Below are 26,348 nucleotides of genomic sequence, written 5' to 3'. Positions count from 1 at the left end.
CCCTGTAACTACTGGTCGTAAGTCGCTCTAAGGGCGTCTGATAAATGCCGTAAATGTAAATAAGCCACCGCAGGGGTCTTCAGACTTTACAGAAATAAACTGGACGGTTTGCGGCTTCTCTCGATCTACCTGCCCCGCCCATGCATGTTGGCGTCTGATTATTCGGGAAACTCTGAAGATGAGCATTAAAAAGGGAGAACAAATCGAGAACCCTACTTTTTAAATTTCGGACGGTTTAAAAGTCCCCATTCGAACCTGTGACTTTGTGGTCTTCTGGTTCGTGGGCGAGTCCGTCAGTCAGAGACCCCGCCCACTACCCACCGAACGTGCACGAGTTGAATTCAAGCTTTCTGGCTGGTGATTTGGAGAACATGGCGCCGGGAGAACATCAGATAAAAGCGAAACGTTAAAAGGTGGGTGGGGATTCACAGTTGAGTGAGCGCTTTTACGATTTCTTCTTGCGGTGGACGTGCAACTGTGATTGAGTCTCTGCGCCTCCCTGTGAACACCTGTCCAATCGCGCCATCAACAGCATGTGCGTGGAGGACGGGCGGAACCGCGACATGCGCCGTATCGGCCCCAGCAAGAAACGCGCCTCAATTGTTCCCCGTCAATCACCCGTTCCACCATGCAAAAGGGCGCACACACACACACACACACACACACACACTCTCTCTCTGAAAGGGCTACCAGCGGGACGCACCACCGACATCTTTACAAATTCCTCCTGCAGTCGGGGGGGAAAGCGGTCGAGTCTCTGAGTCGCGGTGAGGAATCGGTGGCTTTGTGCGGCAGATTAGTCGCTGTAAAGGCCATATGCTGCAGGACGCCGTGGTTCACACTTCCTGTGGCGGGGGCCGCACAAAAAGTGTACGTGCGCATGTGTGTGTGTGTGCGTGTGGACAAAAGCATGGAGAGAAAGCGCATTGCCCAACAACCGTACGTGTGCGAGGGCGTGCGCGAACGCCGCCGTTCGACGGCAGACAGCTGACTAACGTCTCTGAGCAGACACTTCGCCCTCAAGCTGGCAGTGTTTGCAGCGTGTGTGTGTGTGTGTGTGTATTCACGACGCGTGTGGATCTGTGCTGCTCTGTTTCCAGCAGACGCGTGTTGCTTTCAGCGAGTCGACGTGCGAGTCACTCGGCACCCAGAACCCTAAACAGGGACGGAACCAGCTGTGTGTGTGTGTGTGTGTGTGTGTGTGTGTGTGTGTGTGTGTGTTCTGGTGGAACATGGTATGGATCACTGCTTCCCAGCTCAGAGCAGATGACACTCAGACATGAGAGGCGTGTGTGTGTGTGTGTGTGTGTGAGAGAGAAGGGGGGGGCCGCAAATTTAAACTACAAAACAGAGACCACCGCACCAGATGATGTAAAACAGAATACGAAATCTACAGTATCAAATCGCAAACCGCCACGGTGCCGCCGAGCAAAGCACCGTACCCACACGCTGCTCCACCAAGCGTGATGGTTAAAAGCAGAGGACACGTCTTTCTCACGTCTCTGTACGACGCCTGCAGGGACCTGGCCAGCTAACACGGCTCCATCGTTGTCCCCTGACTACCACTGCGTAGTTTAATCATTATTCCTGCCCGTACACTTTTAACAAAAATCCCATCACGGCTTGGGCTGATATCATTGTAAAAATGAGCGTTTACCACTGTCACAGGAAGGCAAAAGGTGGCAAAGTTCTCACACCGGTCTGGAGTTTAGGGGGGACACACATAACACCTACGCTAGGGACAAAGTTTTTTTTTTTTTTTCCCCCATGTTGTTCATATCAACGAGTATTCCAGACAATTCCTCGTTTCTGTGGCGGGTTCCCCTAGCGGAGACCTCCGGTATCATCTAAGAGTGGCAGCACGTGGTGACACACGAGGACACACAAGATCAAGGGGACCTCGGTGGCACTTTTGATGGTTCGGGACTTTCGGTTACGAGTCCGCTTCCTTGCCCCAAAGTGTGTGTAACCATGTGTGGTGCTGAGGTGATTTTTCCAGCCGTGATATGCCATCTCCGTTTTATTCTTTTCTCATATCACACTCCGTTCACAGGCTTTCATCTCTATAGTAGACATGACGGGACCAAAAATAGAATTGATGGATAAGAGCCTCATGTAAACCGGCCAAAATATGTCCTAAGAAACCATGGGGGCGTGTCGTGTTGACATCTGACCCCGGTTCCCAGCCGCGGCAGGTCCAGGCGGATCCCGGAGAGGAGTGCCGGGTACAGATGCAGCCCACCGCACTCCTGTGGAACGTAAACACACGCCGGTGCGTACGCAGGGCCGCGAGAGGCGAGTTTACACCACACGCCGCTGTGTTTAAATCACACACACACACACACACACACAGTTTTGAAGTTTTGCCCCTGGCGTTTCCAGGCAACGGCTGATTGGCTGGCGGTGAGTGACAGCGGCTTCCTGCCCGCTGATAGGGCAGGTTTAGGGTTTGGTGAAGCGTGCAATGATAAACTGGCAGGCAGCTTCCAAAAATTACAGCCATTTTCACTTCTTACCCCTTCATTTAGAGGCCGCCAGAGTTCAAACTGACCACATCTGGCAGCTCTCTCTCTGTGTGTGTGTGTGTGTGTGTGCACGTGTGTGTACGTACAGTGACCAGTTCCACCATGACAGATAACAGATGTGCAATCCACCTGACAGCACAGTTAGGATGTGGTGCTACGTACGTTACACAACCTAAGCAAGGCCTGAGGGCCTGAGAGGCCAGAGACAGACAGCGAGGGAGACAGAGAGACAGGCGGAGGGGGGAGAGAGACAGACATAGGAAGAGAGGGACAGACAGTGAGAGAGAGATAAGAAAAGAGACAGAAAGGAAGAGACTGAGAGAGAGATAGAGACAGGATGAGATGGACAGAGATAGGAAGAGAGAGACAGATGGAGGGAGGGAAAAACAGAGAGAGGAGAGAGAGACAGACAGACGGAGGGAGACAGACAGACAGGGAGAGAGAGAGACAGGGAGAGGAGAGAGAGAGACAGGGAGAGGAGAGAGAGAGACAGACGGAGGGAGAGAGAGAGAGACAGACGGAGGGAGAGAGAGAGAGACAGACGGAGGGAGAGAGAGAGAGACAGACGGAGGGAGAGAGAGACAGACAGAGGGAGAGAGCGACAGACAGAGGGAGAGAGCGACAGACAGAGGGAGAGAGAGACAGGGAGAGGAGAGAGAGCGACAGACGGAGTGAGAGAGAGAGGGACGGAGGGAGAGAGAGAGGGATGGAGGGAGAGAGAGACAGACGGAGGGAGAGAGAGACAGACAGAGAGAAGATGCGAAATGCTGGATCAGTAAAAGAGTGTAAATGTTGAATGTAATGAATGTAACAGACGGACTGATGGACAGACGGACAGAGGACAGGTGGACAGGTCTGAGTGTCGAGCACCAACAGAATGGTCACCCCTGTTATTGATTTAAGATCCACTGACCCAGCAAACGCTGACAAGCTGCTGAAAGCCCTGGGGGCAAAATGAGCCACAAGTCAGGCCAGCACACGCCAGCAGCAGGGTGAGAAAGTGTGTGTGTGTGTGTGAGAGAGAGAGAGAGAGAGAGAGAGAGAGACTCTGGGCTTCATTAGAAAGCGGTTGTTAACTGCTGTCGGAGGGCCTCATAAGGAGCAGGTTAGCAGACGGTAGCTGGAGAGGAGGGGAGTCATTCCATTCCTTCACCTCGCCGCGCTGCACTCCCACTGGACAATGAACGTAGACGTGAAAAAACCAGGTCCTAACGACGCAAGTGGGTTTGGTTTCTTCAGCATTAATTAGTAACCAGAGAGACCGCGCGGTTGCTGCAGCGGAGTGTGTGCAATGGAGAGAACGTGCGATCTAATGACAAAACTCGTCTTCGGCTTTTACAGCTCTGGCTTCATATCTGACAGAGCGCTCTGGCTTTAAGGGTTGGGCTCTGTGAATGTGTGTGTGTGTGTGTGTGTGTGTGTGTGTGTGTGTGTGTGTGCGCAGCACATCACTGCTCTGGCATCCCAGCGTCTGACCTTGTTTATATCTGATGAAAACACTGCAGGCAGAGAACCATATGCAGCTGTGTGTGTGTGTGAGTGTGTGTGTTAGCATATATAAACTTGATATATTGCCAGTTCTCATTCTTCTACATTTGTGTGTGTGAGTTCGGTGTTTTGTTCGTTTGTGTTTTTTTTTTTTTTTTTTTTTTGTTCTGTTTAAGTCCACGCAGCAGCTTAACGCACTTCATCATGGGGTAAAAGACCCCCGGGTTTCCACCCGGGGACTGAAGCGCTGCTGCATTTGTATTTTTAATGTCTGTCGTGTGAAGGTACTAAATAAAGAATAATAAGAATAAAGAAGCGACAGGCACACGGAAGTAGGTCGGAAAAGGATCATTTTCATCTGATGTACTACTGTCCTCTGGCCAGGTTCTGGTGGCTCCAATGTATTGTGGAAGCAACGGTGGCACGAAACTTAAATGACAGGAAAAAAAATAAGTAAAGAAATGAGATGTGGCCAGCGCGGTGGCCTGGATTCACAGAGGGGACAGGAATAAAATGACATGTGGCCTCTCTCACTTTTCCCAGCTGTGCCCCCAACCCCCTCCCATTTCAACCGTCTTCAAATCTGCTAAGGAATGACTGTGTGTGTGTGTGCGCGTGTGTGAGTGAGTGAGAGAGACGATAAGGCAGCGCCAGTCTCTGAAGCCTCTGCACACGCTCACCTCTGACCTTTTCGATCTGCTAGGATAAGGATCTTATGAGCCTCAGCAAAGAGTCGGTCCACTCCCACAATCCCTCAGCCAGGGGTCAAGAATGTCCCAAACCGCCCCGTAAACGTCAGCGTTGTCACCTGTGCGTGCGTGTGCGCGTGATCGAGACTTATTGATCGAGAGGCCTGCTTCTACACAGTGTGATTGTGTGTGTGTGTGTGTGTGTGTGTGCGCCAACATGCAGGTATGTATGAAGTTGTCTAAGTGGAATGGATCCAGAGTGCGGGGTTCATGCATGTACAGATACAGAACACAATAAACAATGTGTGTGTGTGTGTGTGTGTGTCAGTCGAGTGTATTAATTCGGGTTGGAGGTCCCGATCCAGTCCTGCAAGTGCGTGCACAGCATATAAACCCCGGCCGGGAATAAAACCCACGTGATGGTATGTGGACCGAGGCCGGCGTCAGGCGTCTTCCACCCTCCTGACAGTGGCTTTTAACCGCCAATTAGCCGCCCCGCTGCAAATTCGCCATATTTCGGTTCCAGCCCAAACCCATCTGGATCCTAACAGCGCTGCGGAGCGATGGACAGCGGGCGTCAGCCACGATATAAATAATTGGCTGTGATGAGCGGGCCCATTATGCGAGCATTCCCTCGATTCGCAAATACGTAATTAAAAGGGAAAACCGTTAAGAAATTGGAGCGCATGGAGCGGACAGCGTCTTAATTGTACACAGCAGCCCCGCCTTCACCCCGGAATCTAATTAGGTCCGCGCCACATCGCTCGGGCCGGTTAGCTCGCGTGCAACAATGCCTCCAATTAACCTTGAGCCATGGCGGGCGTCGGCAACGGCGCGAACGCCGATTTTACGGCGCTAACGTCGTTAGCGCTTCACGCCTGCCGTCACCAGCTTCGCGGCGTGGGGCGATGAGGGACGGAAAAAAAAACACGGCGGAGGTTCGCAGCGATGCACGTGTGGTGGCACCCAAACACAGCCTCTTCCGAACCGTTCCTCGCTGCAGGGTCATGGAAAGTTCCGGACTAAAGATAGCACTGCCATCTAAAAACCTTCCATATACGAAGAGGAAACGCACATTTCCCTTCACACAAATACGGCTCAACGCGGTGAAATTGGTGAAACCTGCAGCTGAGCTAACAGACGGAGTTGACTCGCGTTTGACTCTTTGTTCGCCTTTATCAGGGCTCGAAATAAAACCAACAGCAATTAGATAGCAGAAGTCCGGACCTTATCAGCTAAAGGTCGGCCGCTTCCGTGTGCACCTGGAGATACGAAGTGTCCGTGTGGCAACCATTTTAAGGTTCGTGGTTATCGTGAACCAGCTAAAAACAAACCAAAACTAAAAAAAAAAAACTCCCAAGACGTCTTGGATTTTTGTGGCAGCAAAGTAAGATTGTCTAAAGTTTGGATACACGCACGCGCGCTGGTACGCCGGAACGCGTGTTAGAAACCTATCTGGCCTACAAATCTCTGGATCCAAATCAAAAACCTCCAGACCTTTCAAGGAAACAATTGAATCCGAGAGGGTTGAACCCGAGGGGCCGGTGCGTGACGTAACGTTTGTGGTCTTGGGCTTTAGAAGAAATCCACGTAGTCGAGGCCTGCCATGGCCGAACGCTCTTCCTGCAAAAAGCGTTCCTGTAAAGCAGATTCCCACCATCCATGTCAAGGTCGGAGGCTGGCAAGAAGAGAGCGGTGTTGAAGCTGCACCTGTGGCTCAAGGCTGTGTGTGTGTGTGTGTGTGTTTTCTGCACATCTTTTTAATCACCGACAGCCATTTCCTGCCTCCACAATCACACCCCTCATTTTCCTGCTCCGCTGCCTCTAATTTAGCAGGTCAGTGTGGGCTGGCACAGAATGATAAGGCTCCCATCTTAACCGTGACCTGTAGCGGATATAAAACGCTCAGCCCTCGCGGTCGGACGTCACATCTCGTTTCATCACGGTGCAGAATTAAAGGGACGTCGGCGCCTCGTTCTTATTTGACATGCCAACAAATGCGCCGACGCCTTGACAAGCCGTACTTTTAAAGACCATAATATTCCGCCATCTGGCGAATCTTACAAGCCAACCTAAAGAGAGTCGCATGTCAATTCGTTCAATTTCCAGCGTTTCACCTGAAGACCCATTGTCACAAGGACCTTCGGCATCAATTATAAATTCTCCTCCTCCTAAAATGCACAACCTTTTTCCACCGACTTTGTGCTTTTCTCCCGGGCCGGTACTATGTGGGTCACCGTCTTTGCTGGAAGATGAATGTTCCCTTACGTCCCGAGTCTCTTGCCGACTGCAGCAGGTTTTCACCGATGGCTTCTCTGCAGCACGCTCCATTAATCAATTTTGCCCTCTATTTTTATTTTATTTTTTTTCCTGCACATGTTCCAAATCCCACAAGCAAAGAATCAAAAAATCATACAGCATTACGCAGCGGCTGCTGTGCTTCGCGCTAACGGATATGCAACGATCCATTCATTTTCAATGGCTTCAGAGCAAAAAGAAGCATATAGAGCCATATTGTTCGAAGATGGTAAAACACCGTGAGGTGAAGTGAAGCCAAAAGGTCCCAGCGTGTCACTTCGTAGGCCGTCGTAGCCTCGGGTCATCCTATTGAGACATCACTTTCGCTACGATGGGAAGCAGGAATGCAGAGAGGTCCGCTAATCCCTCCTTTCTTATCTAACATTCCCTCCCTGGGCCAGTTGGGCCAGCCATCGGTCCGCGGCATCGCTGCCGGAAGCTCAGCGCCCTCAGAGCCGCCGCGGCCCGTGGAGGGTCATCAGATCTCCAGCCCCTGGGTTAGAGAGGGTCAATCCAACTACCGTGTCAGCCACCTGACCTTTAGAGGTGAGGAGTCGTGCTTTACAATCTGTGAAATCGCGGGCGTCCTCGGCGGCTTCCCCTTCAAAATCAATCTGCCCGCTGCGCCAAGCTGCCGAATGAAGACGTCTACGAAAGAAAAGCGTGCGGGATTTACGACTGGACCCCGTCTTGCCATAACCTGCTCTTATTTTGGACTGTGATTGACACAAGTGGGTCACCCCTGTGACAATTCAGAGTGGCCCCTGTCTGATCTCATGGTGGCTTCAATCAGCGGGAACAATGGGACCCAAAAAAAAAAAAGGGGACAGGCGAAGAGCTCAGGAAACAACGGTCCATCTGTCATTAGTCCTGGCTGTGGAGAGAAATGTAATGTCGGGAGGTATGATCTTTAATCCTCTCCAGTTCCCTGCATCATCTCAGGTTCCCCTATTTTCCGTATTTGGGACAAAGCGGGCAATTTAATTATCCGGGCAGGCTGCGCACGTCGCTGGCATTTAAAACAGCGCGCTCGGGTATCCCGCCGGGCTGGGCGACGACCGGTGCAACAAGTTCTCCCAACCAAAACACACAAGTATTCCTCCTCTTCGTTTTTCCCCTTCAAGCCCCAAAAATTGTCATCTAACGGGATGACGACGACGACGGTTTACGTAACCGAACGCAGCCGTGCACGAGCAACGCACATACAGCGCACAGCAGAACACTGAAATGTCACAAGAAATGTAGGGCACAGGGGCAACGCGCTTTATGCGGGTGAGGGGGTTCAAGCCGCACTGTCTGGCGTTATTAAGTCATCATGACTTGGCTGAAAACGGAAAAGGAACCTAATGTGATTACATATGAGTGTAAAAAAAACAAAGATTTATCATAAAACCGGCTACTTCCCGCTACTAGGAAGTAAAATCCTTCTAATTGCCTTCTTGTAGAAGAAATAAGGAAGACGGCCTACATTGGCGGTCAGCGTTGACTCTCTGCGGCCTAAATAAAAAAAATGATTTAAAAAAAAAACCTTGAATTTCCTGGCAGGTGAAGCCCACTCCGGTGACTCCGTCGCCATTTTTCAGCCCGAAGGCCCGCCTGCCCTTCCAGCGCGGTGAAATTTAAAAGGACAGACGGGTGTTTTAATTATCTCGGCGCGGTCACAAGGAGCCTCTTGAGATAGGCTCTCTCCCAGCTGGAAGACTGTCCAGGTACGGTGCTGATCATTTCAAAGCGCCTCCCGAGGACCTCCTTCCCGCCGCCGCTCGCCCGTTCGCCTTTGAAACGAAACGCTCTTAAAACCAAAGGGTTCTGCGTCGGAACCGTGACGGACCCAATCTGACGCCCGCCGCCAAAGGCACAAAGCCTTCAAAGTCAAGGAGAAAAAAGGAAAAGGGGACTTTGAACGGCGTCCCCCCCCCCCTTCCTTTCCCACCAGCCCCTCGTCCTCCTCCTCACATCAATAACGGACGCAATCAGATTTCTCTGGGCAGATGAGCACGGGGGAAATGCGATTTGTTACATTTCGCTTCATGTCCGAAGCAGAGGCTGAATGCGCGCCTGGTCGACTTTCCCGGCTCCTGCCATTTAAAATATTGAACAGGTTGTCAGCCGCTGTTTCGTTCACAAGCCATGTGGAGGGAAAGAACGGGAGGAGGAGTCCAACGAAAAGAGGGGGGGGGGGGGGGGGGGGGGGGGCGAGAGCGAAGAACAGATTTATGGGTGTAAAGGTTGGAAAGAGCGAGAGAGAGAGAGAGAGAGAGAGAGCTGCCAGAATGAGAGAGTAGCGTGTGGTGGAGGTGAAGCCCTATCACGTGGCGTCGCAGGCGTTGGTGTCAGGTGTCGAGGCAGATGGTCCTGCCTTTCTGATAGGCCTTGCCAGCAGCCTCTCTCATTCCACGAGCTTCTGTGCTGCTAGGCAGGAAGACAGGAAGTGAACGAACTGATGACTTTTTCCATTTTGAAATTCAATCGGACGCTTTCTCTTCTGTAAAGATTTGTCTCGCGTATTCATTGTTGGTCCTAGTGAACCAAAACCCATTACTTCATTGATGGTCTACCAAATGCAAATCTACAAATTAGAGAACAATAGGCCGCCATCAAGATATTAATGATTTAGTCATTATTATTATTCAGTCTTGTCCCTCTAATCACAAGTCCCCACCTGAAGCCTGTCATCATTGTCCTTTATGAATCCATCATGCTGGAATGGCGAGCTGTCTATAACGCCAATGCTTCGCCTGGCCATTGGTCTTTTAGTCCATACATGAAGATTTGTCTCGCGTCTCTTTACATTCAGATCCGGCCCGAGCGGCGCTAACATGAGTTAGATTGGGAGGGGTCTTCCTGGACGGGGCAGCCCGGGCCTTCCGCTTAATTCCACCTTAACGCGGCGCTAGTCGCGGCACCGCGGACGAGCCGCTGTCCGGCAGCAGTTACCAGCATTGAAATAAAGAAATGAGAGGATCTCGTCCCACGCGGAACACCGCCGCCGCCGAGGTGGGTCGCGTGCGCGCCCCAGAGCCGCCCGCCGCGATAAGGAGGAAGAGGAAGGAGCCTTCTAAATAATCCGCGCCTTTCCTCGACAGCAGAGGAAGGGGAAAGGGGAGGGACCGCGGTCACACGGCGCGCTTTTGGACGCTCGTCTTAATCCCGCTGGCTAGAAGCCACCGCGTCTACTGAGGGGGGGGGGCCTCCCAGGCTTTAACGGGAGACCGGCTGAGGAGGCCGCCGGTCAGGAAGATCTACGCGGCCCCCGCCAGCAGACGTGGCCCGGTGGGTTCAAGGTCCCAGCTTGACCGAGGCGGCACGCGGCCCTTCCTGCCACCGTGCTCCTGAAAGGCCTCCCTGACGCTCTCCCTCCACGGCAGATGGCTCGGGATAATCCGTGTCAGGATTCAGAGCATTCCCCCCGTCACCCGATATCACTTTCACTCCAGGACCCGGGTTCTTCGATAGAACAGGCTCAGAACATCGAAAAGGACCTTTTTCTTCTACTAAACGGAACAAAATGTAGGCGAGGTCCCATGCCGATGGATGTTGTCACACGTCTGAAAAGTCCACCAGGAACACAGACACCAGGGACAACTTTACTTGAACATGCAAACGCTTATCTAGCCAGACGTGGGGCAAAATTGGGGTACGGAAGTAGAAAAAGAACTCGATTCAACGTCCGGACTCATTTCCTTTAAAACATCATCTCCGATTATGCAAACTATGCACATAACCTCACTCACCAAGCGAGAGCCGGCGGCATTTTCTCGCCGACTTGGCGTACTGTGGTGACCCGGGAGATACAGGGCACCTTGCAGTTTGTCTGGGGAATTATTTAGACAAACCAGCATGAAAAGAAATGTAAAAAACTGCTTAAAAGAGATGCTGAGGACCTCAGTTAAAAGAACAGATTCTCTTCTTCTTCTTCTTCTTTCGTGGCATTGATGCTTAATTAGCCGCCTTCGCTTGAAGGCGGCGAGGGAGGCTCCCCGGTGGGTGCAGTTCCTCACCACGCTGACGGGTGCTTTCCAGAGGGAAAATTAATCTCCCGACACGAACACATCGCTCACGGCCTTGTTTTTATTCCCCCTCTCGGGGGTGACAATACAAAGGCCACTCGAGCCTTTGGAGAAAGTGAATAGGAGGGCGGGGAAAGTGGCTGTTCCTGGTCGCCTCCTGTCAGGCGCCGGGACATTCGTCTTGTAAGCCACCCAGAGGGTTTTTCCTTCGGTGAAAGACGCCGGGGGTGGGGGGGCGAAGCCACACATGCCGGACCGCCATTCATTCTGCGGTGGTTACTGCTCTTCCATTAACCGTCCCCTTCATCAATCTCTCGTCATCATCACCATCAGCGCGAGTACTCGGGCTCGTTTACGGCTGGGACAGTTACGCCATCGTTATTTGTCCCTTTGTGAGACATTATTATGCCCTAATCACGTGCAAAGAGACCAAATCACTCTTCACTGGGGCAGAAGGCCTAGGAGACACAATAAAGAGTTTTATTATGAAGCCCCACGAACAGGTCACCCACCCGCGCTTCTGAAGTGCCAGGATGATGGAGGCAACAGCTGGCTGTCAAGGTGACCATTCACGCCGCGAACCGACCCAAACCCAATCCATGTCGCCGCCTTTCAGCTTCACTGACAGCGCATGCGGACTTAAAGCAGGGAGTTCGCTTCGCGAAGTTCAGACGCCCTGAAGACGCGTGAATAAAACACGCCGCCGTCCTCGCACAATATCACCGGCGAAGTTACGTTCCAGGCGCCGCGCCACGCGTTCCCCGTCAGATGCGAGTCCAGCGATACGGGACACGTTGGAGAAAACTCGGAAAACAACACCAACGATAATAATAATAATAATGGAGGTATAAAAAAAGTAAACTTACCTTCCGTGACAGGCGAGCTGAAGCCCATGCTACACGAGAGTAAAGGAATAACCAGACAAAACACTCAGCGGTAATCCGACTGAAGAGAGCTCCGAGGAGAGAGGCAAACAATGCAACACTTCATTTCCCCAGACGGTGTAGTTCTCGTTCACGCCGCACATCAACGCGACGCCCGCTTCCCCGGCGCTGACAGCGGCGCGCTGGCCCCGCCCCTGCCGAGCGCTGATTGGTCGAAACCTTGCCGAGACCCCACCCCCTACGAGAGTTCGCCGATTATTGGTCTTATTTCTGCGTCAGTCATTGTTCATGTAATGATGTAGCATGGGGATAAAACACGAAGCAAAACCCATTAGCAAATATATAGGCATGTAATCTTATTTAAATGTACAAGTAAACTTTAGAAGTTTACTGCTCAACATCATGCCATCAAGTTTACTGAAGTTTCTCTAGCGCCCTCCACTGGATGTTTGTAGTAGTTCTCACTTGTCTTTTTAACATTCCACTTGTAGAAGAACCATTCATAAACTGCAGTTAACTTGCACGTTCGTCATAAATAATGACAAAACATGTGCAATTTTATTTATTTTATTCAACATTGCTCGCCATGCATATTTTACAGTAATGTGTATAATCCCAAACAGCATTTCAGAACATCACAGAAAGAATATATACAGATTTCTTAATTTAAAAACGCTTGCGTTACTGTCTTCACACACGTACAATGCGGGGATGGTCATTTTTTTCCCCACACTGTCATAATCTCTGACAGCCACCGCTGCTTGGATAAAATGATGCTTGTGTTGCTTGTGAATGGTCGCCGGCCAATGGCCTTGTCTGCCACGCTGCTATGCCGCCCCCTAGTGGCACAAATGGAGAGAGAAAAAATGACACGGAGCCGACAAATGAGCGCCACAAATCTCCTGTGGGTTTAATGCTAGCATGAACGGTTTAAAAAAAAAAGCATATTATATGTGCAGTACTGTTACAAATATAACAGTCTGCGTAGCTAGTTTAGGACAAGTATTCAATGTATTGATGAATTACATGTAATAATCACATAATAAAAGGCACAGTTACCCGTAGTTACACATTGAGACTGAGAGTGAAAACCACCGGCTCCTCTTGGACAAGGCGACTCCTGGCTCCTGAGAACACAGCCAGCAGGTGGCACCATGAAGCTTCACTGAATCGTCCCACTAGGACTACCACTGGCGGGTGAGGTTTTGCCATTTTCTAATCATATTCGTCCTGCGGGGATCATGTCGTATGAAGCAGGAAAGCTATTTACCTGTGAACTCTGCTGAGGAGCACCCGCTGGTCTGACGCCATGTTGCCTGGTTCTCTGCTGAAGCTCCTGAGCCCAGCCTTTCGTTCGAGGTGAAGATGTCTGACCTTCCCTCGGTTCCTGAATACGTGGATTTGGGATGTGGATGTTGAAGCGATGGCTCTTTGGGCGTGTCTCCTATACCACGGCTTGGCATTTCTTGAGTGAACTGGGTCATGTTTTTGGGACAAATATCCAGGCCATCATTCTGAGCCCCGTGGCCGTTCCAGATTCCCTTTAGCTCCTCTTCTTCTTCTTCAAACTCCCAGTGGCCTGGCTGGAAGTCCTCCACTCTGTTGCTTTGGACTCCATCCTGTAACGTGCTAGAATTCACCGACTTATGACCACCGGCACACACATCGCAGGTCACATCAGCACAGACAATGACGCGGGTCGGCTTATGAAAACTCGACATCGCGACAGATTCCTCCCGGTTAATGGACAAGCCTCTTACTGACGCAGCTTGGTAATCCGTTGTATTAAACTTCGTGCTCTTCGGCGGATGATAAATATGGCCATTAAGGTCTTTAACTTTAGTGTGAATGCTCAGACACTTATGGTGAGCCTGTGGTACTGAGGTGCTTGTGTGGTTTGGAAGGCTGATGGTGCAACAAGGCAAATGGGTATAGATTTGACCGGGAAGGTCTTCAACTTTCATAGTGTGGACATTTTCAGGACTTTCATTAATACAGTTAATGGCAGGTGTGAACTTTGGCTGTGTGGGGGCCATGCTAGGGCTAGTTTGGCAGTCCATCTTGGTTTGACGGGCAAAATCTGCTGGATCTTGCCACAATGTCTCATGCCTCACTTCCTCCACAGGGCTTAGAAGAAACTGCTTTTGTCTGGAAGGCTGAGATGACACGTGACCGAGTGTGTGCAGGGCTGTTGGCCTGTGTTGTTCTAAGAGTGCATTGTTCGTAAGGTCTTCTTCTTCTTCTTCTTCTGCCTTCAGGGGGCTGCCAGCTTTATAACCATGAAAACTGGCCGCCTGTCCCAGACCTTTGGGCAAGCTGAAACTCAAAGTTGAGCCTAGAGACAGATAACAGCAGCGCTTCTTCGCTTGCCCGTCCGCATTCTCTGTGGGCCTGTGGACGCCGTTGTTGAAAACAGTGCTTGGTTTCAGCGCGTCTGCCGCATCCTTTAACAGAGCGCTTGATTTGACGTAAACCTGCAGCTCGCCATTGACTGGTCTTCTCGTGGTTCTACTCCTTCCCATTGGCCAGGTATTGGTGCGGCGTGCGGCTGCATTGGATGGCGATGTAGCTCTGCGCAAATCAGCTAGACTGTGACTCCGCCCCCTTTTTGTTCCATCGTTTGGGGTTGGAGGGGTAGCAGACATCTTGGACAGAGTGGGGATGAAGATGGTACTGATTTCAGGTATGGAGCAGGTCGACGAGGACGAGGATGCTGAGCATGAAGATGAAGAGGAGGAGGAAGATGATACCGATGGCCATTGGTCCTTTGCCGGATCCTCCTCAGATACTTTACCACTGTCGGTGACATGAAGATATGTGCTAACCTAAAGTTCAGAAACAATTCAAAACAAATGAATGAATAAAAAAAGCGGAAATGCAACAAGGTCACTTGGAATGAGAAATTCTTAAGACATTACGGGAATCATATGGTATTTAACTTGTTGGGTTCCCAGCTGCTATGGCCGTGGCCCCACAGACATGACTAATCTGATTGCATGCCATGCCAATAAATCCTACAGTCTTTCAGCTCCACAGGCCTTCACACTGCATTCCACAGCTAATTGCCGCTGAGACCCCTCCGTCCCCAAACCCCACGGGGAGCCATTTCAAAGACAGGCGTCATGGAGGCTCCATGGAAACTCAGTCATGAAGTCATCCGTTTACTACGCAAACCAGAAGGACGCACGTAGCACAGTGAATAATAGATGCAAGGGGTGACATATGGCCCTGCGGGTGACTGTAATTACTTTATTTTAAGGTTTCTAAGAACGATGACCCCGAAATAAAATGTTTTGCAGACTGAGGAAATGAACTGGTAATTGTGTCCTTCTAAAATGTCATCGCACGCTTGTACCCTTGACATTTTTATTGACTCAGCGCTGAAAGGTTACTTTGCCACATTAACAAGCATTACGCACATTAAAAAATGACTAACCCTGTGTGTGGCCTCGGAGATTTCTCCTGACTCTGAAGGTTTTTGCACCTGGCTGATGCCTTCAGCCTGTTCGTCGAAACTCAAGATAAGGCAGATCCTGTTCCCGAGAGAAGATTTTGTCGATTTCGAGGGAAGGCTGGACAGTTTTGGTAAAGCAGAACCCCTCTGCTCCTTGTGTCCTGATGGGCCTTCAGCAGTGGGCTGGCCTGTTGCGAGATGAACAGTTGTTTCCACTGTGTTCAAAGACAGGAAATCTAGTGCTGTTGCCTGGGTGTCTTTCTGGGGAGTTGAGGGAAGGCTGCTCTCCTTGGGATTTAATGTCCTCTTTGTCGGGTCCTTCTGGTATTTCTGGGCCCTCCAATTATCCTGAATCCATCTCAGCATGCTTTGTAGCTCCTCTGTTCTCTCTCTTATCTGTTAAGTTGCACAGGGGAAATGCATTAGAACATTTCATAGAACATTGTGTCTGCTTATGGTTCCACAGTAATGTCACATTTTGTGCATTTTAATAAAGGTTAAGTTTGATTACATGCAAATTTATGATTTCACTTTTTACATTTTCATCTTTTTCTATACATTTTCTATATTATTTCCTCCTCCTTGTATGCATGTGTCTTGTTTACTTGAATTGCATCTTATCTTTGTATCTACATCTGAAGGTAAATTAATATGTTAATAAAAATGTGCAAAATTTGAATGATTATAGAGATCCCTAGGTGTATAAAACTGGGGTCTTAGACATGAATTACAGCTATTAGCTGAGAAATTGATGGTTCAATTGATGATATTTTCTCTTTTTTTTGTGAATTAGCACAAAGTGACAAAGTCAACCAAGTCAATGCACATCTTTATGTCATCATCCTCGGGAAATTAAAGGCTGATTTGCTGATTTGCAATGTAAATCATGGTTTCCACTTGTGGGACGTACACATTGTTAGTTTGCAAACTTTCCAGTGTAATGTCATGTGTTATAACCCATAATAGATGCAAGTATTATGTAGCTCTAATACCAGCTATAAAGAAAACAGAAAAATGTCAGTTTGTGACATTTAGCAGTGGCTTCATGATTTATGGCCGTTCAAAAAAACCCTAAGCACAGAAATTAACCACAGATGTTAACCACAATTTGACACAAATTAGCAAATGATTAAATAATCATCTATTCTTTCACGTGTCTATGCAAAAGTCATGTTTCCACAACTCCATCATTCATCGGCATTGTTTATCGACATATCGCAACAAATCTAATTTGTGCGATCTGTCTAGAAACAAATCTCTGAAAGTCTTTTATATAGGTGACTTCTTTTAGTCAGGTTTGGCTGTTTTTGACCAAATCTTCGCTTGAGGGAGCAATGCACACAAAATGTGCTAGTCAAACTTTTGAACACCTTCTAATGGAAAATATTTTAGGACGGTACAGGATGAAAACAGGATGGGGTGGTATTAGCCTAGTGGGTAACACACTCGCCTATGAACCGGAAGACCCAGGTTCAAATCCCGCTTACTACCATTGTGTCCCTGAGCAAGACACTTAACCCTAAGTTGCTCCAGGGGGACTGTCCCCTGAAACTACTGATTGTAAGTCGCTCTGGATAAGGGCGTCTGATAAATGCCATAAATGTAAATGTAAATGTAAAACAAAAGAAAACCCATGAGCTCACAGTTGAAGCCAGGCGATAACCATCATCAATCAGCCTCTGTCCAGTTGCAGAAAGCTGCCGAAACTCCTCCATCTTCAGATCGATACTAACGTCCATGTCTGAACATTCGTCACTGGACTGGTGCTGTGCAGCATCTCCAGAAAACATGCAGGAACGTGCTTTCTCTGACCATGCGCTGCAGAAGAAAATATCTGTTAGAAAGGCACGATGCAAAGGGACCGGTTTTAATACGACCAATTAAAACTCACATCATTGATAGGTAGTTCTCAAAAAAGTTCCGCAGGTGCCTAAACTTGATCAAGCGTCCCCGGTTCTCTGCCATGCTGCGGCCAACTTCCTCCCAGGCCTGAAGTGTCACCTGAACCTCTTCTCCCAGATCCAGTGACCGCGGTGGGGGTAAAGCCTGCAGCCGAGCGGCCAGTCTTTCCAACTCCTCAACATCTCCCTCAATAACATGGTAGTCAACCTAAGGATATCATTCAGATAAATTAGACCGATAAATTCGATTCTTTTAAATAACCAACACACCAGTGTTTCATTCATTTTATACATTTACAAAAATAGTGTCATGTTTAGTGCTGAAATGGTCTTCTGACCTCCAGATCATCTTGTTGTTCCTGTAGGCCCTCTAGCCCAACAAAATCAGGTTCACACCGGACAGCTATGTCCGTCTCCATGTCCATGATGTCCATGCTGAGCTCTGCACAGCGAGACAGGTGCTGGTTGATCCGCAGTGTGAGAATGGACAGCTGAAGGAAGACAAAGGTTGGGAGAAAAAAAGGATCACGACTGAGCCTAATCTCGTGCTAAATCAATGTCTGAGTGTCTGGTGGAAAATCATGACACCATTTGAGTTACAAACAATGTAGAATCAGCTCAGATACACACTGGCCATTCACTTCAAGTAAACATCGCCATTAGTCCCTTGAAAAGAAGGATTTAGTCTGCAATCAGATAAAATATACTGCCCTAGATGATTTGACTGTTGTCAGAGGATTGTCCGGCAGGGCACCAGTTTGGAATATTAGTGCACCTCTTTTTATACTACGGTTTGATTCCAGCTTCACTTACAACAGCCAGATAAAATTGAACAGATAAAATAGGCAGCAACATTTTTTATGAGCACATCAAATAGCTTTGGCTGCATCACTTACAATGGAGCAGAGGCTGGTTCTTCTATAAAGGAACCTTTGAGCCTAGTAGCTTAGCATTATAATAATGAGAGCACTTCCTTTCCAATCCGTTCGGTACGACTGCATCTGTATAAACAACGGGCTTCGTTTGTAGTCACTCAGGAAAAGTGAAAATGCGAAAATGCTTCCCTAGTCTCATGATGTGGCGGCTAGAGTGTATAATTACACAAAATAGGTTATAAGCTGCAGTGTGGAGAGTGGTCCACCTTCCAGAAATATCCCCAGATGGAAGGGTAGAAGATGGCCAATATCCCTATAAAATGGAATTTGGAGTACCATGAGGTTGTTTGTGCTGTCTTTTGTGGTGGGTTAGACGGTGGCCAACAAGTGACAACATCTGATTTAGTGTCTCTGACTCTACAGGGTGTAGAAACAGTGTGGGTGTTCTCAATCAAATGGATTTTGGAGTACCACGAGGTTATAATCATACCAGGTTCATTAGTTCTGCAGTTCCTGGGTCATGATACGAGGGCTGTCTTTTGCACTCTCCTGCTTGGTTCAAATCCATGTGCACCTCAGGGGACTCATCTACAGTGGCATTTATGCAGCGTTGCTGATCCTTGGCATCATGAGAAACCTGCAGTGTTCAATAGTTCACATTCAGCGAGAAGCACAGTATGTGGTAAATGTGACTTCTAGAGCAAATCCTGAGCCTAAGACATGAGTCACTGTTTAGCTTGACGCCAGCATTTGTAAAAGCTGGGCCCAAATTATAGGGAACCTTCTGAGATAGTGATTACAGGGCAACTCCCACAGGAAAAAAATGGCTCCTGTACACTGAACATCAAACAGGGAGGCATTGAACTCCTACCTGCCACATTCCATGGCTGTCTGTTTCTTCCAAACGTTCCAAGAATTTCGTCAGCATTCCGGAATCATACTCCCCAACATCACTCGGGAGATCTGTTGCTTGGTGATGCTGGCTGGGCTCAGGCTGCACCTGAACCAACTCCTCTTCCATCTCCTCCCCCGTCAGTTTGGCCTGCTTTGGCTCGGCTTCGTCGGTCTCTGTGCTCCCCTGGGGTCTTTTCAGCAGATCCCACAAAACCTCAACTTGCTCCAAGAGCTCTTCAATCTTTTCACCAGCCGGATCCTCACCGTGCTTTGAGTCCTGGCCAATGTCCACTCCAATATTGTTCCTCAACCAGGATAGGGTCTAGGAATACAAAAGGCTAAGTAAAACGTTCAGGGTGTGGGCCTTAGTAAAAAAGCAAGAGAACGCAGTATTTTTGGGAGCATCTTTCATATAATATGGGCTGCTTTGACATGGTTATTCAATCAAGACGTGTTGGAAATGCAGCTCAAGTGAAAAGTACTGAAGTCACCTTTCTAGCCGATTTGGTGGATTCCTCAAGCCACGTGAAGGGTTTGTCTTCATCCCGCCGCGATACAGGGCTTGCGCCAGTCATCTGGTCCTTGCTGCAAAATACAGCATAAGGTTCACTGCAAGGATCCAGGCTATTTAAAGAACCATTCTCAGTAGGGAAGGGTAGGACATTACTTCTCGTGTTCCTCTGGGATGGCTTCCTCTTGAGTGCTGCTGGTTTCTGTGGTTGAAGCGTAACTTCTTGGGGGACGTTCTTCACATGAGCTCATCGCTGTCACCCTCTCGTTAGGGTGTTGAGTGCTCTAGAGATAGAGTCGTCCAAGTAAGCTTCTAGGCAGTAAGGACTCAGCTCAGCCTCAGACTTGATGTCTTTGGGCTCAGTAGGTAAAGTGGATTACTTGCAAACTGATACCACTTACCTCAAATCCCCTGAGGCGGTTCTGCTCCTCTTTGATGTCTTTTCCCATAACTCCAACCCCATCGTGATCCACAGTCAAAATGTCGCACTCCTCATTGCTGAGTCCTTGGACAGGGACCTCGGGCCTCTGTTTTCTGTGAGGGATTTAATTTAAGGTGTTTGGGTTATGATGGGCCAAGTAATTTTTTTTGGTAAGAGCTGTTTCTCTTCCTGTTTGTTTTAGTTTCCTAATAATCGTGAGCTAACTCTGGACTTTCACTGGCTACTCGTTTGCCAGACCATAATTGAGAGCGCTAATAAAAGTTAACAAAAACCACTCTGACGTGGCCAGGAAACCTTCAACCGTCAAACCGCACATCATCACATCGGGTCAAAGGTTACGGCAGGCCTCCCGCGTGCACTGCAGCAGAGTGGTGCGGGCACGGCGCAGTCGGCATGTCTCTGCGATTATCGAAAGCACCGAGGCACCGTCCCTGTCAGTTACATAACCTTGATGGGGCCACCAGTGAAGTAATATTGTTTCGTGGTGGGGGAAGGGGGCGCAGGCACTGGCGGCGGAGGCTGCGGATGAAGTCACCCCTGCCGTTAGCTCATGGTTTCAGGAAAGGTTTTTGTTTTCAAAAGAAGTGATAAAACGCTCATTGAGAACAGGACAGGGAAGGGTGGTAGTCATCAACCAGGTCCGGACTAAAAGATCGCTATAGTGATTTCTCAAACTAGATGCTTTGTCTACAGAAGGAAACATTTCCACACCAGCCCCAGTTCTGAGATTTATTATTCTGGATTCTGGTAGATGTGCTTGTTCATTGTCACTTGAAGGATAATAACCTTTGTTCTCCCAGACATGCACTGTCGCACATGGTTACATTAAAATAGCATGTCGTGACAGATGCTTTAATACACATTTCACACATAAGCAATCGCTGCAGATTTCAGACATCTGGTCAACATGTTGAGATGGCCACTGAGACGCAGTGCACATCGTATACACATACATGATCGATTCCATATTGAATATCCAAGGAAAATGAGAACATTTTTCTCAAGAAAACAATGTTTTCTTTTCATGGGTTTTCCATCATGTTGTAGCAAAAATGACCAGTGATCACACTAGTACCCCCCCCAAAAAAACTGCAGAAACCTTTCTGGCAACAAAAGTGCACAAGGTCAAGTAATAAGTGGTGTAAGAAGTATGCAAGTGAAATATAATGATTAGAATGAAATTACAACACCCAGCCACAGGACATTGGCAGAAATATCACATTAAAAAGTGTGCTTGTGAGTTCAAGCCCAGAGTGACGGGCAGTTAAAAGACCTCTGCAGCACGTTATACCACCATGATCATCAAGCAGTCACCGCAAAATCTCAGTAGGCTCTCAAAACATCTTCCAGTAACCTTCCTTGTTAACCACAAGTCATGTGGTTATCTTGGCAACGCAAACAGGTTGTATCTTAAATTTCGGGCTTATTAGGCAACAGCTTGACTGAGTAAATGGACTTTAGTTAGGCTGTTGCCTTTAAAGGATGCAACGTTGCAAACCGCACATGGACCAAGCTTTCGGCTTAATGGCTGCACGGCCAAGAGCTACGTCAAATACGAAATATGTTTACCAAGACCTCAGCTTAATAAACAATCTGAATGATGTCAGCCTTGGTAGCTCTCCAAAGTGATATATGCAACGTAATTTTTATAATCCTGTTTTTGTCTCAGGAAGAATTCTGATAAATGGAGCCTGGGGTGCATGTTGACTGAGTGAGAACCGACCATAAAAGAGCTCAAAGATGATTTATGTACGGTTTATAGCATCACATTTGCACACCACACGTTGTGTTCCCTCTGCATCTATGCAGCATGTTTCTAGACGGCCACATTCAGACTGCCCTCTGTTCAGCTGCACTTAAAAGTCTGCATCTGGGACAATTAAAATAGATATCAAAGCGAGAGCTGCTTTAAAGAGAACATGTACATTGTATCCAGCGCACTAAACCCTGAGAGACCACCTCCCCCCAGCATTTACCGGAGGGTCTCCTGGAGCTGCACCCAGCTCTGCTTCACCTCGGCCTGCTTGCGTGTCACTCTGGTGGCCAGGGTTGGGTGGAGGTTCGACAGCCGAGACGCCGCCTCGTTCAGCATCTGGAAATAGAGTTGTGGAAGTAGGGGTGGGGTCACAAAAAAAGGAAATGACACAATTCGTTTGGAGTCGATTTGGGTTGCGAGAACCAGAAAAATAGTCTGGCCTTTAAAACAGCAGGGCATCAGTTAGTGATGTGTGACAGGCGTACAAGGGACTAAAAATACTTGCAGTGAACCAACTAAACCAGGTTTTGGTGCTCACTCTGATTTGGCTGGTTATCTCCTGGAGGTCAGGGTCTTTCTCAGCTTCCATGACGTTACTGCTCCTCTAAAAAAAAAAAAGAGTAAATTGGTCAGATGTCAACATGTTTAATTGGTACTCTACAGCCAAAGAAATGGGTGAAGGGATTTTGACAATTTACCCTACTGTTGATGGTCCATATGATGTTGTCCGCCTGCTGGTAAAAAGAGGACACGTCCAGGGCCAGCATCAGGTCCTTGTGATAGTACTTCAGGAGGGCTCTCAACTTCAGCCAGCTGTAAGGAGAGGACGATTTCTGTCTCTTGGTAATCTGCACTGTAATTGTTGGTTAAATAAAATACATTGCAGCAGGTGGTTGGCAGGGGTCTCACGGTTTGTAGATGAGCTCTTCCATATGCTGCGATTCCTCTAATTTGTCCAGGTGAAAGATCACGTGACTGGTTTGGTCCCTAATGATGCCTTGGGGATCATCCTGCTAAAACAAGCCAAAGCAACACTAATCTGAGCAAGTCTGGGGTCATGAGATGGTTCCCAAAGTTCAATAAAAATTGATTCACCTCCAAGCTTGTGGTCAGTTGTATGAGCGAGTTCTCAAAGTCCTTGAGGTCTCGTTTCTGGCTCTGGGACGTCTCATCTGGGTGCTGAGGGGTACACACTGGGATGCTGTAACCACACTTCAAATCTCGTAACTTCCTTTTAATCCATGCTTCAGCCTGGATGACAAGGAAGCAGTTTTATTTAAACCCTTTAACTCATCTCTGTATGGGACCTCTGAACATTAATTAAAACTTAAATTGCTTGAAGCCATGCCAAATTTCTCAAACTAATACTAATGTTTGGATGTGTCAGTTCATCTATGGAAAATAGAAATGAAATTCTGCAGTTCAGTTGGTCATAAAGTTTAAAGAATACAGATTCAGAAACAAAATACCAACAGTAGCATTTTGCTCCAGAGAAACTATGTAGAAACAATTTGAAATAAAAACACTTTGCATATTAAGCATATTAAGAATGGAAAGCAGCAGTGGATCTTATTCTCTATATTCTTTCTTTTATCTCTTGTTCTTCATTGCCTAATGAAGCTGATTGCCGTTAATTAGAAGTTTAAGCATAATTATTAACAATATAACAATTGTTAATAACAATTATTAACAAAATGATAAGAAATAAATTATGTAGTAAATTAAACACACTTTAGACTTAATATATAATACTAATAAAATAATAGTAAAAAAGCTTTAGTCGAAACTGAAACAGAAAGCTAGTTTTTAGTTAGATCTTGTTGAATGATTACTATGGTTCAGATTCCCAAGGATCAATCCTAGTCCTAGACTAGTAGAGAATTTAAAACTAGAACTAGGCTTAATCCATGAACAGGAAACTGACCCAGTGTGGGATCTGTTGAGATTTCTGTTGCTGTCTATGATAAACTACTGACATATTGCAGAAATAGAAGTTACGCAATGACATCTGCACCAGACGATCCTTGCGGAATCAGCATTAAAATCTGCCTCGAGGAGCCTCCTGCTGTCCATGTTCAGCCTCTTTCGCTATGCTGATATATTCTTACAGGAATGACCTCACTGCGCCGCGTCGACTGACAGGTTTTCCTTTTATCTCAGCCATCCTCCAAAGCCTTGCATCATGCTTTGAAACTAAATCACTCTGGCGGCCAGGTTCTGTCTGATGTCTGAGGCTTGTTATGGCTGCTTTGCAGCGAAGGCCAAGCCAGCGTAGGTACATAATGTGCCGCTTCCTGAGCCAATGAGACATACAGAGATAATTAGCCCCGCTTCGAAACTTTTTTATTGCCTTCAAATGTAAGCAGGTGATTTTGTAGGATCCAATTCAAACACAGGGACTTTCCTCCATCAAATGATGGACCAGAAACCTGCATGAAAGCGTTTAGTATCCATCTCAAACCGAGAGGAGCTGGAATGCGTTGCATATAAGGGTGCTTAGCATGATGATAACTCCATAACTCCAGCTTCATACTGCTTGGCACCACCTACAGGGCCCCGAGGCAGTGAGTGACATGGCCAAACAATGATCTCATCCTCAAATAATTACCTCTTGTTCCCCTTCACGCTTCCCAGCTCGCCCCCTCCTACTGCTTGCTGGAAGTACTTGCCTGCTCAGCACCAAGCAGCGAAGGAGAGAAGTCATCTGCGCTTTCACACATCGCGTTGTTTGTGTTGTGCAAGGTGTGTGACGGGACTGGGAAAGTGCTGTATGTTATGGGAGGAAACAGAAATGGAAGAAGCCATTTCGCTCTCATTAGTGGCGTCCGCAACGTCCGGTTTGTGGAACTGGTGAGCCGAGCGCTGGGTGGAAATTACCAGTTCATCTGAAACACGGCCTCGCCTTGCGTAATGAAGGCCTGCCGATGATCTCATCTCTTGTGCGTGCGGCGCACTGTAATATTCGACGTGCCTCCCTGCCTTTCGCTCCAGGGACAGGGCGCTCTTGTCAGGGTTATTTCCAGACACTTTGGGGAAACTGTGAAACGTAATTTTGTGCTGTTTAATGGAGGCGTGTTCCTCTAGGGCTTTCTGAGACCTCTGAGGCTTTGACAAATTGGCAAGAGCACTATTGTTGAGCTGATTTGATTAACAAAAAAACATCTGTTTTACTTATATTAGTAACTATAATTAACATAATTTATTCATTTTGTTATTTTGCTCTGCAAATGCAGACATATAATTTCCCAACACATCTCATTGTTACATTTTTTAATTTGACCTAACTAAAAATGTTACGTATATTCATTATAATCTTATTTAAAAAATGTATTTTTGTGAGTAACGTGTCATTTCTACAACATCAGTTTCAAAATGGACTTTAGTAAAACCTTTAGAATCAGCATAATTGTCAGAATAGGCATAGTATAACCTTTAAAAATACTGCAGTTATTCGTGTACCATGATCCGCCTTGTTCCATACCTTCAGCTGGGTGTTTTCAGCAGATGGTGACGATCTGGGGTTCTTGCTGTTGTTGATGTTGTCTGTTGTCGTATTTTTTTTCTCTGCCACAGCGTCTGGACGGTCCAGTTGCGTCTCAGCGTTGGTACAGATTGCTATCTTCTTGATGGACCTGGAGGAGGCCGTTGGCGAATCGGAGATGTCCTCTCGGCAACTGTCCTCCTGGCTGAGCTCCACAGGTGAAGGGCTGTTCTGAGGTTCAGCTTGAGTCCCATCATCCCTGTGGTCCTTCACCTTGCAGCTGTCCACAGCTGGAGCAGGCAGATAAGCTTCAACACACTCTGGACATTTGGACTCGGTCGGGATGGACAATTTGGTCCCAATGGTGAACGGCTGAATTCTTCTCATGTTGCTCGGGGGTCTTCGAGAGTCTTTGCAGGTATCTTCTGTTCCCTCAGAAATGCATTATTTAGGGCCGAAAGAGAAAAATAAAAAAGGAGACAGCTCACTGTGACTTTCACAGCGTGCAGATGTTGTTCAACCTCTGCGGTGCACTGGGGAGGGCAGCGTCCATAAAAAAAAAAAAAAAATAAGCAGGAGGACGAAACCGTCCACCCCGTCCCACCGATGGCCAACAGAGAAAGTAAGAGAGTCCGAGGGCTGAGCAGGGAGCGAGAAGAGTGCTCTGGCACATGGCCCGACTGTGCTGAGTAAAGGAACGGAAAGGAGGAGGGGAAAAGAACGGAGGGGAGAGGGGGGGGGGGGGGGGGGGGAGCTTTGTTAAAAGAGGAGTGAGGTCACCACTCCCTGACAGGACCTTAGTGAAGTGAGTTAGAGGGGAGGCTGGGCTGTAAAAGTCCAGGCTGTAAAAACTTCCTCCTGAAAAAAAAAAAAAAAAAAGTCACAGATAAGGGGCAAAAGTTAAGCGCCTAAACACGATACTCCCTCAGGAGCGCCGCAGATGGACAATGAGGTAATGCCTGAACAAACAACAAACATTACGGACCCACGGACACACACACACACACACACACACTTTCCTTCACTCTCCCTGTGTCCCACTCACATCTGTTGTTCTTACATTAACTTTATATGTTAAGTACGATAACATGTGAGCGCAGAACAACCCATGCACCATATCCCGAGGGTGTTGCTTTACGG

The 26,348-nt window shown here is 48.0% G+C and overlaps 2 protein-coding genes across 7 annotated transcripts in view; both read right to left on the bottom strand.

Annotated features, from left to right (window-relative positions):
* sipa1l2 (signal-induced proliferation-associated 1 like 2) overlaps positions 1 to 12,038 on the bottom strand; it is a 52,075-nt gene extending 40,037 nt beyond the window's left edge. For both annotated transcript variants that reach the window (XM_028971176.1, XM_028971177.1), the window contains exon 1: positions 11,877 to 12,038. The gene's annotated coding sequence lies outside the window, so the exon portion shown is untranslated. The remainder of the gene's footprint in view (positions 1 to 11,876) is intronic.
* A 441-nt stretch (positions 12,039 to 12,479) lies between these two features.
* On the bottom strand, positions 12,480 to 25,878 carry LOC114785237 (uncharacterized). 5 transcript variants are annotated; one of them, XM_028971180.1, is made up of 18 exons: positions 25,209 to 25,878; positions 22,823 to 22,978; positions 22,637 to 22,740; positions 22,426 to 22,540; positions 22,266 to 22,331; positions 21,948 to 22,063; positions 19,931 to 20,063; positions 19,686 to 19,813; positions 19,510 to 19,603; positions 18,996 to 19,340; positions 18,615 to 18,761; positions 17,588 to 17,740; positions 17,240 to 17,457; positions 16,992 to 17,166; positions 15,331 to 15,744; positions 13,165 to 14,719; positions 12,954 to 13,021; positions 12,597 to 12,733 (listed from the first exon to the last, which is right to left on the bottom strand). In XM_028971180.1, the coding sequence occupies exons 1-17, from the start codon at positions 25,593 to 25,595 to the stop codon at positions 12,960 to 12,962; spliced, it is 4,368 nt and encodes a 1,455-aa protein (XP_028827013.1). In that variant the 5' UTR covers positions 25,596 to 25,878; the 3' UTR covers positions 12,597 to 12,733; positions 12,954 to 12,959. The 5 variants fall into 5 exon arrangements, with proteins under 5 accessions (XP_028827011.1, XP_028827012.1, XP_028827014.1 ...); XM_028971178.1 differs by lacking the exon at positions 12,954 to 13,021 and having other exon boundaries at positions 12,480 to 12,733; XM_028971179.1 differs by lacking the exon at positions 12,954 to 13,021 and having other exon boundaries at positions 12,480 to 12,733; positions 22,637 to 22,737.
* Between the last annotated feature and the right edge of the window lie 470 nt (positions 25,879 to 26,348).

Source organism: Denticeps clupeoides, chromosome 3 (genome assembly GCF_900700375.1).
Source record: "Denticeps clupeoides chromosome 3, fDenClu1.1, whole genome shotgun sequence".
Classification (NCBI taxonomy): Eukaryota; Metazoa; Chordata; class Actinopteri; order Clupeiformes; family Denticipitidae; genus Denticeps; species Denticeps clupeoides.
Note: the sequence above shows the minus strand (reverse complement) of the source record. Positions and strands in the feature narration are given on the sequence as shown.